At 35.1% G+C, this 17,500-nt stretch overlaps 2 protein-coding genes across 2 annotated transcripts; both read right to left on the bottom strand.

Moving 5' to 3' along the window:
* Nucleotides 1-6,962: 6,962 nt before the first annotated feature.
* LOC137641095 (uncharacterized) lies at nucleotides 6,963-7,451 on the bottom strand. Its single transcript, XM_068373540.1, has one exon. The coding sequence runs from the start codon at nucleotides 7,449-7,451 to the stop codon at nucleotides 6,963-6,965; it is 489 nt and encodes a 162-aa protein (XP_068229641.1).
* A 13-nt stretch (nucleotides 7,452-7,464) lies between these two features.
* LOC137641096 (cylicin-2-like) lies at nucleotides 7,465-16,918 on the bottom strand. Its single transcript, XM_068373541.1, has 2 exons — nucleotides 16,808-16,918; nucleotides 7,465-8,511 (listed from the first exon to the last, which is right to left on the bottom strand). The coding sequence occupies exons 1-2, from the start codon at nucleotides 16,916-16,918 to the stop codon at nucleotides 7,465-7,467; spliced, it is 1,158 nt and encodes a 385-aa protein (XP_068229642.1).
* Nucleotides 16,919-17,500: the final 582 nt, after the last annotated feature.

Consider the following 17,500-nt stretch of genomic DNA (forward strand, 5'->3'; position numbering starts at 1 on the left):
TGAAGATCATCTGACTGACTGACTTACTCTCTCTCTCTCTCTCTCTCTCTCTCTCTCTCTCGTCTTCAAACGAAATGTCTTTCGGCTTAACATGAAGATCATCTGACTGACTGACTGACTCTCTCTCTCTCTCTCTCTCTCTCTCTCTCTCTCTGGTCTTCAAACGAAATGTCTTTCAGCTTAACATGAAGATCATCTGACAGACTGACTGACTCTCTCTCTCTCTCTCTCTCTCTCTCTCTCTCTCTCTGGTGTTCAAACGAAATGTCTTTCGGCTTAACATGAAGATCATCTGACTGACTGACTGACTCTCTCTCTCTCTCTTTCTCTCTCTCTCTCTCTCTCTCTCTCTCTCTCTGGTCTTCAAATGAAATGTCTTTCGGCTTAACATGAAGATCATCTGACTGACTGACTGATTGACTCTGGTTTTACCGTTTTATCATGATTGCAGAAAGACCTAATAGATTAAGAAATTAGAAAAGAACTGAGAGTGCAGACCTCCGCCACGGCAGCTGATTTCTCGAAACTAGCTTGTCTTTTCCAGAATCAATTTATAGCGCAGGCGTATTTGAAGTCTGTGGGACAACCATGCGCTAACTTGGGGTTAAGGTTAGGGTTAATTCGGTTGATCTTTCGCTTAACCTTGACCTTGACCTTTGACCTAGGACTTTCAAAATTGAATCACTTCCACGTCAAAACATAACAATTATTCCCCGAAGGAAATTGTTAACAAACAAACAAACACGAACAGACAAAGAGACAAATAGGGGCGAAAATATAACTTTCTCCCAACTTTGTTGGCGGAGGTAATAATAGCTTGTCCAATTATCAACAACGAAATATATATATATATATATATATATGTATATAGACCATTTATGTTCGTACATATATATGTCATCCATACTTGCATATATATATATATATATATATACAGTATACATACATATATATAAATATATATATATATATATATATATATATTTACATATATATAAATATGTATATATATAATATATATATACATAAATATGTAGATATATATATATTATATATATACATATATATATATATATATATATACATATATATATATATATATATATATATACACATACATACATATACATATGAATTAAAATGGTAGGTCAGTTTAAGATAGAATTGAAGCCTTAAAATGAGAAATAACCATCGTAAAAATCATCAACCACTGTTTTTTTTTCTTGCTATTTTGAATTTATATTGAATCTCTCATCATTTCTTCAGTTTGAATAGAAATATCTCTAGAATCAATTTATTTCTATTCCAGGAGTTTAATTAAAACATAGTTTGGTACGAATTGGAAATCAGAATTTTAAGTTTTTTTCAGTTCAATTCACTTCAAGGGATATATATATATATATATATATATACTGTATATATATATATTATATATATATGTATGTATATAGTATATATATATATATATATATATGTATATATATATACTGTATACATACATATATATATATGTATGTATACAGTATATATATATATATATATATATATTTATATATATATATATATATATATATATATAAAACATGGGTAAGAGTGGCAAATGGAAGAGTAGTAGAAAGGGCATTAATGGATTATGCGTTGATAACTAAAAGAATGTTTGGAAGATTGAAAGACGTGCACGTGTTTAGGGGTATGGCTAACGGTATGTCTGATCATTTTTTCGTGGAAGGAAAATTAGTTGTAGCAAAAGGTTAGGGGAAATAGAGTAGGTGGATGTAATAGGGAGGTAGTGAGGATTGAAGAGCTAATAAAACCATGGGTAAAAAGTAAATATCAGGAAAGGTTGAAAATGGCATATGACGAGGTGAGAGTAAGAGAAACTGGTAATTTAGAGGAGGAGTGGAAGTTAGTAAAAGAAAATTTTGTTGGGATTGCAAGTGATGTATGTGGCAAGAAGGTTGTTGGAGTCAGCATGAGGAAGGGCAGTTAATGGTGGAATGAAGGAGTGAAGGTAAAAGTGGAAGCGAAAAAGAGGGCTTTTGAAGAAATGCTGCAGAGTAATAGTATAGAGAAGTATGAAAAATATAGAGAGAAAAATGTGGAAGTAAAGCACAAGGTACATGAGGCAAAGAGGGCAGCTGACCTGAGGTGGGGTCAGGGATTGGGTCAGTCATATGAAGAGAATAAGAAGAAGTTTTGGAAAGAAGTGAAGAGAGTAAGGAAGGTTGGCGCAAGAATTGAAGAGACAGTGAAAGATGGAAATGGAAGGTTGTTAAAAGGAGAGGAGGCAAGGGAAAGGTGGGCGGAATATTTTGAAAGTTTGCTGAATGTTGAGGATAATAGGGAGGCAGATATAATTGCTGTTCCAGGTGTTGAGGTGCCAATGATGGGACATGAGAATGAGAGAGAGAGATTATAATAGATGAAGTGAGGAGAGCACTAGATGAAACGAGAGTAGGAAAAGCATCTGGTATGGATGGTGTGAAAGCTGAGATGTTGAAAGAAGGGGGTGTGACTGTACTTAAATGGTTGGTGAGATTGTTTAATATGTGTTTTGTGTTGTCAATGGTACCAGTAGATTGGGTTTGTGCATGTATTGTACCCCTATATAAGGGTAAAGCAGATGTGCATGAGTGTTGTAATTCAAGAGGTATTAGTTTGTTGGGTGTAGTTGGAAAAGTGTATGGTAGAGTATTGATTATTAGGATTAAGGATAAAACAGAGAATGCAATCTTGGAAGTACAGGGTGGTTTTAGAATAGGTAGGGGTTGTATGAATCAGATTTTTACAGTTAGGCAGATATGCGAGAAATATTTAGCAAAAGGTAAGGAGGTGTATGTTGCGTTTATGGATCTGGAGAAAGCATATGATAGAGTTGATAGGGAAGCAATGTGGAATGTGATGAGGTTATATGGAGTTGGTGGAAGGTTGTTGCAAGCAGTGAAAAGTTTCTACAAAGGTAGTAAAGCATGTGTTAGAATAGGAAATGAAGTGAGTGATTGGTTTCCGGTGAGATTGTGGCTGAGACAGGGATGTGTGATGTCGCCGTGGTTGTTTAACTTGTATGTTGATGGAGTGGTGAGAGAGGTGAATGCTCGGTGCTTGGACGAGGATTAAAACTGGTAGGCGAGAATGACCATGAATGGGAGGTAAATCAGTTGTTGTTTGCGGATGATACTGTACTGGTAGCAGACACAGAAGAGAAGTTTGACCGACTAGTGACAGAATTTGGAAGGGTGTGTGAGAGAAGGAAGTTGAGAGTTAATGTGGGTAAGAGTAAGGTTATGAGATGTACGAGAAGGGAAGGTGGTGCAAGGTTGAATGTCATGTTGAATGGAGAGTTACCTGAGGAGGTGGATCAGTTTAAGTACTTGGGGGTCTATTGTTGCAGCAAATGGTGGAGGGGAAGCAGATGTACGTCAGAGAGTGAATGAAGGTTGCAAATTGTTGGGGGTAGTTAAGGGAGTAGTAAAAAAAATAGAGGGTTGGGCATGAATGTAAAGAGAGTTCTATATGAGAAAGTGATTGTACCAACTGTGATGTATGGATCGGAGTTGTGGGGAATGAAAGTGATGGAGAGACAGAAATTGAATGTGTTTGAGATGAAGTGTCTGAGGAGTATGGCTGGTGTATCTCGAGTAGATAGGGTTAGGAACGAAGTGATGAGGGAGAGAACGGGTGTAAGAAATGAGTTAGTGGCTAGAGTGGATATGAATGTGTTGAGGTGGTTTGGCCATGTTGAGAGAATGGAAAATGGTTGTCTGCTAAAGAAGGTGATGAATGCAAGAGTTGATGGGAGAAGTACAAGAGGAAGGCCAAGGTTTGGGTGGATGGATGGTGTGAAGAAAGCTCTGGGTTATAGGAGGATAGATGTGAGAGAGGCAAGAGAGCGTGCTAGAAATAGGAATGAATGGCAAGCGATTGTGACGCAGTTCCAGTAGGCCCTGCTGCTTCCTCCGGTGCCTTGGATGACCGCGGAGGTAGCAGTAGTAGGGGAGTCAGCATTATGAAGCTTCATCTGTGGTGGAAATGTGTGAGGTTGGGCTGTGGCACCCTAGCAGTACCAGCTGAACTCGGTTGAGTCCCTGATTAGGCTGAAAGAACATAGAGAGTAGAGGTCCCCTTTTTGTTTTGTTTCATTGTTGGTGTCGGCTACCCCCCAAAATTGGGGGAAGTGCCTTGGTATATGGATGGATGGATAACTGAGATGATAAATGTAAATAGCTTAATAAAGAATCATATAAATACATTAATACATAATCTACATTTTTAAATAAACTTTTAGTTGATTGAATTTATTGCATGAACTGGAAAACATTCGTTTACAAATTTTGAGTGAAATAAATTTGCAATATTTGCAATAATTTTAGTTTTGTATGTTTCTGAAGATTTTAAACTTAAGTAATACTGGTAATAAAAACTTTCTTATTAGCTCTCACAGCTATCTTTTAGAAGCATCACTTGAGCTATACTCCAGTTATAACTTCAAATGCTGTACTCGAGTTATAACTTCAAATGCTGTACTCGAGTTATAACTTCAAATACTCTACTTGAGTTATACTTTCAAATGCTATACTCGAGTTGTAACTTCAAAAGCTATGTTCGAGTAATACCTTCAAATGCTTTACTATAGATTTAACTTCAAATGTTATACTCGATTTATTACTTCAAATGCTATACTGGAGTTATATCTTTAAATGCTAAACTCGAGTAATAACTTTTAAATGCTCTACCCAGGTTGTAACTTCAATTTGTATACTCGAGTTTTAACTTTAGATGTTACACTCAAGTTAAAACTTCAAATGCTAAACACGAGTTATAGCTTCAAATGTAGTACTTGAGTTGGTTCTTCAAATGCCCCACTCAGGTTATAACTTCAAATTTCAGAATTACAAGGAAACTTGTTAAACGAAAAAAGATTGTAAGTAGATATTGTATAGAGAAATTTCAGCATTGGTCTAAGTACTTGAGAGAACTTGTTTCTTTTCTACAAACTCCGTTATTTAAGGTTTAGCGAATTCTTTTAAACAATCACCAATGCTGCTTTTTGTTTTAGGCTTTTATTTCTACTCCTGCAAATTTGCACTGAGCTATTGTTTGACCAGAAGGGCAACGAAAGAGTCTATTATTTTGAAACGAAGCACTTTGTAAATACAGTCGCTGTAGCTGTATTTGTTATTTTTACAGTATCTGTACGCCGAAACCATTCACTAGGTACTGGCTACGTATGCAACTCTCTCTCTCTCTCTCTCTCTCTCTCTCTCTCTCTCTCTCTCTCTCCCCAAAGTATATTAGAGTTTTGTTCCAATCCACGCAGTATCAACTAAACGTAATCCAATGCCCAATATTTATTCCAGAAATTGTGAGAAAACTCTCTATTTAAACCCGCCTTTCGAACAGCCACTTCTTCCCATCCTTTCGTTTCTCTTCCATTTCTTCCCATCCTTTCGTTTCTCTTGCACTTCTTCTCATCCTTTCGTTGCTCTTGCACTTCTTCCCATCCTTTTATTTCTCCCCATCCTTTCGTTTCTCTTGCACTTCTTCTCATCCTTTCGTTTCTCTTGCACTTCTTCCCATCCTTTCGTTTCACTTCCATTTCTTCCCATCCTTTCGTTTCTCTTGCACTTCTTCTCATCCTTTCGTTTCTCTTGCACTTCTTCCCATCCTTTCATTTCTCTTGCACATCTTCCCATCCTTTCGTTTCTCTTCCATTTCTTCCCATCCTTTCGTTTCTCTTGCACTTCTTCCCATCCTTTCATTTCTCTTGCACTTCTTCCCATCCTTTCGTTTCACTTCCATTTCTTCCCATCCTTTCGTTTCTCTTGCACTTCTTCTCATCCTTTCGTTTCTCTTGCACTTCTTCTCATCCTTTCGTTTCTCTTGCACTTCTTCTCATCCTTTCGTTTCTCTTGCACTTCTTCTCATCCTTTCGTTTCTCTTGCACTTCTTCTCATCCTTTCGTTTCTCTTGCACTTCTTCTCATCCTTTCGTTTCTCTTGCACTTCTTCTCATCCTTTCGTTTCTCTTGCACTTCTTCTCATCCTTTCGTTTCTCTTGCACTTCTTCTCATCCTTTCGTTTCTCTTGCACTTCTTCTCATCCTTTCGTTTCTCTTGCACTTCTTCTCATCCTTTCGTTTCACTTCCATTTCTTCCCATCCTTTCGTTTCTCTTGCACTTCTTCTCATCCTTTCGTTTCTCTTGCACTTCTTCTCATCCTTTCGTTTCTCTTGCACTTCTTCCCATCCTTTCGTTTCACTTCCATTTCTTCCCATCCTTTCGTTTCTCTTGCACTTCTTCCCATCCTTTCATTTCTCTTGCACTTCTTCCCATCCTTTCATTTCTCCCCATCCTTTCGTTTCTCTTGCACTTCTTCTCATCCTTTCGTTTCTCTTGCACTTCTTCCCATCCTTTCGTTTCTCTTGCACATCTTCCCATCCTTTCGTTTCTCTTGCACTTCTTCCCATCCTTTCATTTCTCTTGCACTTCTTCCCATCCTTTCATTTCTCTTCCATTTCTTCCCATCCTTTCGTTTCTCTTGCACATCTTCCCATCCTTTCGTTTCTCTTGCACTTCTTCCCATCCTTTCGTTTCTCTTCCATTTCTCCCCATCCTTTCGTTTCTCTTGCACTTCTTCCCATCCTTTCGTTTCTCTTGCACATCTTCCCATCCTTTCGTTTCTCTTGCACTTCTTCCCATCCTTTCATTTCTCTTGCACTTCTTCCCATCCTTTCATTTCTCTTCCATTTCTTCCCATCCTTTCGTTTCTCTTGCACATCTTCCCATCCTTTCGTTTCTCTTGCACTTCTTCCCATCCTTTCATTTCTCTTCCATTTCTCCCCATCCTTTCGTTTCTCTTGCACTTCTTCTCATCCTTTCGTTTCTCTTGCACTTCTTCCCATCCTTTCGTTTCTCTTGCACATCTTCCCATCCTTTCGTTTCTCTTGCACTTCTTCCCATCCTTTCATTTCTCTTCCATTTCTTCCCATCCTTTCGTTTCTCTTGCACATCTTCCCATCCTTTCGTTTCTCTTGCACTTCTTCCCATCCTTTCGTTTCTCTTGCACATCTTCCCATCCTTTCGTTTCTCTTCCATTTCTTCCCATCCTTTCGTTTCTCTTGCACATCTTCCCATCCTTTCGTTTCTCTTGCACTTCTTCCCATCCTTTCGTTTCTCTTGCACATCTTCCCATCCTTTCGTTTCTCTTGCACTTCTTCCCATCCTTTCGTTTCTCTTCCATTTCTTCCCATCCTTTCGTTTCTCTTGCACATCTTCTCATCCTTTCGTTTCTCTTGCACATCTTCCCATCCTTTCGTTTCTCTTGCACTTCTTCCCATCCTTTCTTTTCTCTTGCACTTCTTCCCATCCTTTCGATTCTCTTCCATTTCTTCCCATCCTTTCGTTTCTCTTGCACATCTTCCCATCCTTTCGTTTCTCTTGCACTTCTTCCCATCCTTTCGTTTCTCTTACACATCTTCCCATCCTTTCGTTTCTCTTCCATTTCTTCCCATCCTTTCGTTTCTCTTGCACATCTTCCCATCCTTTCGTTTCTCTTGCACTTCTTCCCATCCTTTCGCGTCTCTTCCATTTCTTCCCGTCCTTTCGTTTCTCTTGCACATCTTCCCATCCTTTCGTTTCTCTTGCACATCTTCCCATCCTTTCGTTTCTCTTCCATTTCTTCCCATCCTTTCGTTTCTCTTGCACTTCTTCCCATCCTTTCGTTTCTCTTGCAATTCTTCCCATCCTTTCGATTCTCTTCCATTTCTTCCCATCCTTTCGTTTCTCTTGCACATCTTCCCATCCTTTCGTTTCTCTTGCACTTCTTCCCATCCTTTCGTTTCTCTTCCATTTCTTCCCATCCTTTCGTTTCTCTTACACATCTTCCCATCCTTTCGTTTCTCTTCCATTTCTTCCCATCCTTTCGTTTCTCTTGCACATCTTCCCATCCTTTCGTTTCTCTTGCATTTCTTCCTATCCTTTCGTTTCTCTTCCATTTCTTCCCATCCTTTCGTTTCTCTTGCACTTCTTCCCATCCTTTCGATTCTCTTCCATTTCTTGCCATCCTTTCGTTTCTCTTGCACATCTTCCCATCCTTTCGTTTCTCTTGCACTTCTTCCTATCCTTTCGTTTCTCTTCCATTTCTTCCCATCCTTTCGTTTCTCTTCCATTTCTTCCCATCCTTTCGTTTCTCTTGCACTTCTTCCCATCTTTTCGTTTCTCTTGCATTTCTTCCTATCCTTTCGTTTCTCTTCCATTTCTTCCCATCCTTTCGTTTCTCTTGCACTTCTTCCCATCCTTTCGATTCTCTTCCATTTCTTGCCATCCTTTCGTTTCTCTTGCACATCTTCCCATCCTTTCGTTTCTCTTGCACTTCTTCCTATCCTTTCGTTTCTCTTCCATTTCTTCCCATCCTTTCGTTTCTCTTCCATTTCTTCCCATCCTTTCGTTTCTCTTGCACTTCTTCCCATCCTTTCGTTTCTCTTGGACTTCATCCCATTCTTTTGTTTTTCTTCCTGACGAATCGGAATTGAATTCTTAGAGAAATTTAAGGAAAGGAACTTTTCCTACAACCTCCTCCTCCTCCTACTCCTCTTCCTCCTCCTCTTCCTCCTCATCCTCCTCCTCCTCCTCCTCTCAGAGGATTTATGGCTCCGGGAAAATTAAGAGGATTCAGTTGAGGCTTGTTTGGTTCAGAAAGGATCTCTCTCTCTCTCTCTCTCTCTCTCTCTCTCTCTCAAAGAATTTACAAATTCAAGTTCTCTCTCTCTCTCTCTCTCTCTCTCTCTCTCTCTCTCTCTCATAGAATTTAGATTCTCTCTCTCTCTCTCTCTCTCTCTCTCTCTCTCTCTCTCAATGTAATTCAAACATCTCTCAAAGAATTTATAATTAGAGTGTCTTTTTCTCAAAAAATTTCTATCTCTCTCTTTGAAGACACATAATACATAAACTTTAATTAAAAAGTAAACTACGGCATTTGGAACAAATGTATTTGTGATAAAATGTCCGATAAAACTATATTTATTAGATGGGATAATATCATTCCAGTCCCGAGTACGTTGACGTTAAAATACCAAATTAAAAAGTGCGAACAAATGAGCAATTTTGGATTAGAGAAGAATTGTTTACTTCGGAATTTAGAGTGGAAAAATGGGTCCTTTTTATAATGCCACAGTAATAGCTTGATTTTTGTTTAATGTTTTGCTGCCAGTTATATCTTTATTCGATATTAGCGTTACAATTTACATATGAAAATTATATCATTTTGATATGAATATGAAAATGGTGATGAAGAATGTGAGGAAGCAATACAAATAATAAATCAACGGAAACGATGATATTCAAGAATGTTATTATTATTATTAATATTATTATTATTATTATTATTATTATTATCGTTGTTGTTACTACTAATTACTATTAGTCATCATCATCACCATTATTATTATTATTACTATTATTATCATCATTATTATTATTGTTATTATTATTATTATTATTTTGTTTGTAAAGTAGCAATAGTTTATGGAAATATACAACTCAGATTGAAGGTGTTTTCATTAAAAGTGAATAATCTGAGACGTTTCAATTATAACAGAAATATGAAAATGGCGATGAATAATGTGAAACCGAAAACGTTATGATTTACATATGAAAATTATATCATTATGATATGAATATGAAAATGGTGATGAAGAATATGGGAAAACAAAAACAAACGCTAAATCACCGGAAACGAGGATTATCATGAATACGAAATTATGATACTCCTTAATATGAAATGATAAAGAATGTGAGGAAGTAATACAAATAATAAACCAATGGAAACGATGATTTTCAAGAAGATGGAAATGTTGATGAAGAATATGACGAAATAATAGTAACGCTAAATCACCGGAAACGAATATATTCATTAAGAATATGACGAAATGATAATCTTGAAGGGATTTTTCTTAAATGTTTTCCTGCCAGTTTTATTATATGTTTTTTTTTATATTAGCGTTATGATTTTCATATGAAAATAATGATACTCATGAATTTGAAAAATGGTGATGACGAATATGACGAAGCAATACTAATGTTTTATTTTTTTTATTTTGAACAGGCTAACATAATCATTTTTATAGTTTATATATGAAAGCTAAATTGGAATGATGTTACTTTTCTTGAAATATTTTATTTTAATTGTTCATTACTTCTGTAGTAGTTTAAATATTTCCTTAATTCCTTTCCTCACTGTGCTATTTTTCCCTATTGGAGCCTTTGGGCTTATAGCATCCTGCTTTTCCAACCATGGTTTTAGCTTAGGTAGTAATGATAATATTAATAACCGGTTAACATGACTGTATATTTACGACTCGTTTATAAGTCTATGTAGTCTTCGAACTACCAATATAGCAGGATATATATAAATTATATATATATATATATATATATATATATACATATATATATATATATATATATGAATATATATATATATATATATATATATATGTATATATAGATATATTTATATGTATATATATATCTATATATATATACATTATATATATATGTATATATATGTATAAATATATATAAATTTATATATATATATATATATATATATATATATGTGTGTGTGTGTGTGTGTGTGAGTGTATATACAGTATATATATAAAGATGTCCAAGAAATTCCGAAACGTAAAAGTCTCCGAGAGTTTAAGAATCGCAGACTAATGAGAGCAAGTAAGGTTACAACTTGTTAGAAATGAGTTGGTAAAGGCCTCAATTAACGGTTGAAGCCATCGGCGGCCGAAGTTTTCTTTATCAATGTTCAATGTAAAAAAAAAAAAAAAATATTTTTTAATAAATTGGCTTTTTTGAGAGAAAAAAAGGTTTTTAATAAATTAGGTTTTTGAGAAAAAAATATTTTTAATAAAATAGCTTTTTGAGGAAAAAAAATATTTTTAATAAATTAGCTTTTTGAGAATTTTTTTTTTTTAATAAATTAGCTTTTTGAGAGGAAATTATTCGGTGTGGAAAATGAGGTGAGTGAGATTTTTTAAAACCTCAATTTCCCAGATTCGTTCAATTAATGTTATAATTTGCTTTATTGACAGTATTCCCGTCTCACCCCTTTTTATTAATATTTGAAATATGATGAAACTATTTTTTTTTAATTTATTTCAATATTCATACTTGAGGAGTATTTTGGATTTCTTTCATACAGTATTTATCACATTTTTTTTTCTTATTTTTTTTTCAGGTGAAATTAATCAACACATTCCAGTCCAAGCTTATTTTTTTTAATGGTAAAATTAATTTTCATGTTTTTTTTTTTTAATCCTCAATTTCCCAGATTCGTTTTAATTAATGTTATAATTTTCTTAAGTGACACTATTCCCTTCTCAGCCCTTTTTATTAATATTTGAAATATGATGAAACTATTTTTTTTAAAATTATTTCAATATTCATACTTGAGGAGTATTTTGTTGTTCTTTGATATATATCACATTTTCCTTATTATTTTAGTTCAGGTGAAGTTAATCAAAATAACTTAATGGTCCAAGCTTATTTTTTTTTAATGGTAAAAATCATTTTCATGTTTTTTATAAATCCTCAATTTCCCAGATTCGTTTATCAAGTGTTATAATTTGCATCAGTGACACCATATCCGTCCCAACCCTTTTTATTAATATTTGAAATATGATGAAACTTTTTTTTTATTTCAATATTCATACTTGAGGAGCATTTTGGATCTCTTTCATACAGTATTTATCATATTTTCCTTTTTTCTTCAGGTGAAATTAATCAACACATTACGGTCCAAGCTTATTCTTTTTTAATGGCAAAAATCATTTTAATTTTTTTTTAACCCTCAATTTCCCAGATTCGTTTAATTAATGTTATAAATTTCTTAAGTGACACTATTCCCTTCTCAGCCCTTTTTATTAATATTTGAAATATGATGAAACTATTTTTTTTATTTATTTTAATATTCATACTTGAGGAGTATTTTGTTGTTCTTTTATATATATCACATTTTCCAACTTTGAACTTTTGAAGTTCAACTGATTCAACTACCATATTATAGATTTAAATGCAATTAATTAAATTTACTTTTATTTTTTTTTTCAGGTTTGTACGCGAGTCATACTGCTTTCAAGTTTTGATTTAGGTAAGAATGTTTACGTTGATATATCTCGTGTCCCGTGTTTTCAAATGTATGTGTCGTTCATATTATTAGTCGATATAGTAAAGGTGGATGTCAAGAATATTCCTGTTTGTTTATTATTATTATTATTATTATTATTATTATTATTATTAGTATTATTATTATTATTATTATTATGGATCTCAAGAATGTTGCTGTTTATTTATTTATTTATTTGTTATTATTATTATTATTATTATTATTATTATTATTATTATTATAATGGATCCCAAGAATATTCCTGTTTGTTTATTATTATTATTATTATTATTATTATTATTATTATTATTATTATTATTATTATTATTATTATGGATCTCAAGAATGTTGCTGTTTATTTATTTATTTATTTGTTATTATTATTATTATTATTATTATTATTATTATTATTATTATTATAATGGATCCCAAGAATATTCCTGTTTGTTTATTATTATTATTATTATGATTATTATTATTAGTATGATGATGATGATGATGATTATTATTATTATTATTATTATTATTATTATTATTATTATTATTATTATTATTACTTGCTAAGCTACAACCCTAGTTGGAAAAGCAGGATGCTATAATCCTACGGGCTTCAACAGGAAAAATAGCCCAGTGAGGAAAGGAAACAGGAAAAATAAAATATTTCAAGACCAGTAACAACATTAAATTAAATATTTACTAAATAAACTATTAAAACTTAACCAAGCAAGAGGAAGAGAAATAAGATAAAATAGTGTGCCGAAGTGTACCCTCAAGCAAAAGAACTCCAAAAACCATTGTTCTCCAGTTTTGGGTAGTGCCATAGCCTCTGTACCATGTTCTTCCGTTGTCTTGGGTTACAGTCCTCTTGCTTGAGGGTACACTCGGGCACACTATTCCGTCTTGTTTCTCTTCCTCTTTTTTTTTTTTTGTTAAAGTTTTTATAGTTTATATAGGAGATATTTATTTTAATGTTACTGTTATTAAAATATTTTATTTTTCCTTATTTTCTTCCTCACTGGGCTGATTTTCCCTGTTGGAGATCCTAGGCTTATAACATTCTGCTTTTCCAACTTGGGTTGTAGCTTAGCAAGTAATAATAATAATAATAATAATAATAATAATAATAATAATAATAATGATGATGATGATGATGATGATGATGATGATGAGGAGGAGGAGGAGGAGGAGGAGGAGGAGGAGGAGGAGGAGGAGGAGGAGGGAGGAGGAGGAGGAGATATCAATCATTCGAAACCAAATTTAATATTATAGACCAGTGCTCTTGTCTGAAGGCTGCACCTAAGTGTCCTTGTATTATTGAGATTTCTCCAGATATATGACAGGCGAGTGTAGATCGAGATGTGAAGATTTAGACTATAGAATACTGGACCATCTCCTTCACTACTTCTTCACTCTATGGAAAGTTATCAAGTTTGTTGTCATTAATTACAGTTTTCCTTAATTATCAGATGTTTAAAGGTTTAAAGGCCGCTCATCAATGGCAGAGGCAAGGGACATTGACATTGCCCTATCAATCAGGACAATGCCCTAGAGACTGACCATATATCATATAATCAGCGCCCAAGCCCCCTCTCCACCCAAGCTAGGACCAGGGATAGCCAGGCAATGGCTGCTGAGGACTCAACAGTTAGACCTATAGGCTCCCCCAAACCCCCCAACCTTGGCTCACAAGGATGGTAAGGTTGCAGACACCCCCGACTGGCAATTACCAGGCAGAGACGTTACTAATCAGGCCACAACAACCGTAATGAATGTGGTTATATTAAAGAACCATTATTCTCTCTCTCTCTCTCTCTCTCTCTCTCTCTCTCTCTCTCTCTCTTCCTCGCGCCGATAGATGGGTAAATAATGAAGCCGTGTGATTACGTTCTCAATGTGGGTTCAGCGGTGTCCAACGACATTTTGATTAGTAATTTTGATTAATTTCATCATCGGCTTCTTATCAAGATGTTGCGAAGGTTTACGACATGATTAGATTCGAAAAAGGTCTGCCTTTACTCCGGCTCTCCTCTTATTTTATGGCCTGATAACTCTGCCTCACTGCTAATCGCTTATGAAATATTTTACAGAGAGAGAGAGAGAGAGAGAGAGAGAGAGAGAGTGTGTGTGTTAACATTTTCACCGGCCCTTGCTATTTGCATAATTTTTCTTGTGTTTACAAATATTCACATTCAGAGAGAGAGAGAGAGAGAGAGAGAGAGAGAGAGGTCATTTTCACCGGCCCTTGCTTTTCCTTGTATAATTTTTCCTGAGAGAGAGAGAGAGAGAGAGAGAGAGAGAGAGAGAGAGGTCATTTTCACCGGCCATTGCTTTTTCATGTATAATTTTTCCTGAGAGAGAGAGAGAGAGAGAGAGAGAGAGAGAGAGAGAAGGGGGTGTGTGTGCTCAACTTATGGATATTATCGAAGAGAATTATGGCGAAGGCTTATTTGGTTTTCAAATTCGCTCCAAAGGTAGGGATGGTCCTGCTATTGAGATGTTGCTGAAGAGCTAATGTCCGATGACAGTTATGGAAATGGACCTCTTAAATGATGCGTCGATTGTCATAACATTTAAGCCACAATGCCTGTTTTGGATGGGGCAGCCAAAGAGAATTTTTTATTGTTTGATGTCAGAGGTTGGTGCAAGAGATTTAAGGTGGAAATGTTTTATTTTCTTGGTTGCTGTATGCATACATACATAGTATAGTCAGGACAAAATACAGTTTAACCCCCAAAAAATTGTAACAAAAGGTTTCTCAACTGATTCTGGTAGGTTTTAATGTACTTTTTCACATACTAAAAGTTTATCAAACTATGACCCCCCGGAAAAGTGTTTTTTTTTTTTTTTTTCAAGATGGCGTCCAAGATGGCCGCCGAAACCTTTGAACCATCATACTCTAGAACTATCAACTCTAATTTGATGATCTTGGTGTCTATTCCTACAGTTTTTGGGGGCAAAGAACACATTAAGACAACTAGCCATACCATTGAGCTGTTAAATCATTATGAAATTGGATTCTTGACCTTCAGATGTTCACAATCACCTGAGCTGATTCAATGTAAAATCATTTTCCATCTGGTTTTAATGACGTATCATTCGACTAATGTCTTTTGGTATTTCAACTTTCTGCTTCTCTCTCTCTCTCTCTCTCTCTCTCTCTCTCTCTCTCTCTCATATGTACACGTACAAACAAACCCCCCCCCCTCTCTCTCTCTCTCTCTCTCTCTCTCTCTCACACACACATACACACCTCTCTCTCTCTCACACACACTCTCTCTCTCTCTCTCTCTCTCTCTTCATATACAAACCTCTCTCTCTGTTGTACACATATATACAAAACTCACTCTCTCTCTCTCTCTCTCTCTCTCCTCTCTCTCTCTCTGTTTATCTTCCCTCCTGAGCCATTTTCTCTTTATTTTCTCTTTATTTTTTCTTTATTTTTCATTATTTTTTTCTGCATTTTTTTCTCGATGGAGATGGGAAGAGGCAACGTTCCAAAATGAGAATTCTTTGGAGGGTTTATGGGCATATGGGTTAGTTATGTGAGGCGCGTATGGTCCTCTTAGCCTTTTGGAAAACGTCTTATAAGAGAGAGAGAGAGAGAGAGAGAGAGAGAGAGAGAGAGAGTGCAAACATGCAGTCTTCATAGTATTTGTATACATACTGTTGTTATTATTATTATTATTATTATTATTATTATTATTATTATTATTATTATTATTATTATTATTATTCCTTGCTAAGCTACAACTATAGTTGGAAAAGTAGGATGCTATAAGCCCATTATTATTATTATTATTATTATTATTATTATTATTATTATTATTATTATTATTATTATTATTATTATTATTATTATTAGCTAAGCTACTACCCTGGTTGGAAAAGCAGGATGCTATAAGCCCAAGGTGTCCAACAGAAAAATAGCAGAGTGAGGAGAAGGAAATAAGGAAATAGATAAACGATATTAGAAATAATGAACAATACAAGATATTAGCCTTAACATTATCAGTGAGTTATTCTCTCGTATTTCTCTTCCTTTGTTAATTTTTTATTTTTTTTAATCGTATGAAAGATCTATTTTAATGTTATTGTTCTAGAAATATTTTATTTTAATTGTTCATTACTTCTTTAATAGTTTATTTATTTCCTTGTTTCCTTTCCTCACGGGGATATTTTTCCCTGTTGGAGCCTTTGGGCTTTTAACATCTTGCTTTTCCAATTGGGGTTGTAGCTTAACTAATAATAATAATAATAATAATAATAATAATAAAAATAATGATGATAATTGATGAATAATAAATAATAATGATGACAATTGATAATTAATAATAATATATAAAGAAGACAGGAAGTCATCCTGACTGTGACTAAATTGTTAATAGTAACATAAAGAGTAAGGAGTAAATGATATACAAGATATGTGAGTGACTATATCAAGACGGTGTATTTTATTGACAATAAATGTGGCTATAGACAATAAATTGGGCTCTATGCCTCTCTATGGACAATATAGACAGTTTCAAGGGCAATTTATAGTGTCCACCAATGGAGGAATGAGTTACTCAGAGTAGAACAAGATGTAAAAATGACATAAATGAGATATGTGGTGTAGAGACATATCCGTTTCCGACATGGAGGGCTTCTTCTTCTTCTTCTTCTTCTTCTTCTTCTTCTTCTTCTTCTTCTTCTTCTTCTTCTTCTTCTTCTATGTGGCGTTGATGTTCACAATTTCCACTGGCCATATTGGTTTTGGCTAATTTTTCATGGCCGGATGCCTATCCTGCCGCCAACCCTCCCCATTTACCCGGGCTTGGGACCGGCACCAAGTTGAGGCTGGCTTGCCCCCCCTCAGTGGCTGAGTTAAAGATGCAGTCAAAGAAGAAGAAGAAGAAGAAGAAGAAGCACTCCATGTCGGAAACGGGTATGTCTCTACGTAACATAACTCATTTATGTGGCGTAGAGACATATCCGTTTCCCACTTGGAGAGCTTCTGTTGCTTCGAAATCTTGCAAGTGACACGTCTTGCTTCGTGGATGAAGCTACAGGAATCACTACTACTACTACTACTACTACTACTACTACTACTACTACTACTACTACTACTACTACTCCGGTGGTATTTAGGACACATTTTGACCCATGACCACTCATGATAGGATTCTCCACTCTTCTCTATCCCTTGCCTGATGGAACCATTCAATCGGGTTTTCCCCAAAGATTCTTGCATCCTCCTCCAAGCATCTTCTCCAATCTTTTCTTGGCCGTTCTACAGGTCTTTTTCCAGTAACCTCAGCCAAGAATATCCTCTTTGGAGCTCTATAGGA

Source organism: Palaemon carinicauda, chromosome 5, assembly GCF_036898095.1.
Source record: "Palaemon carinicauda isolate YSFRI2023 chromosome 5, ASM3689809v2, whole genome shotgun sequence".
In the NCBI taxonomy this organism is placed as follows: Eukaryota; Metazoa; Arthropoda; class Malacostraca; order Decapoda; family Palaemonidae; genus Palaemon; species Palaemon carinicauda.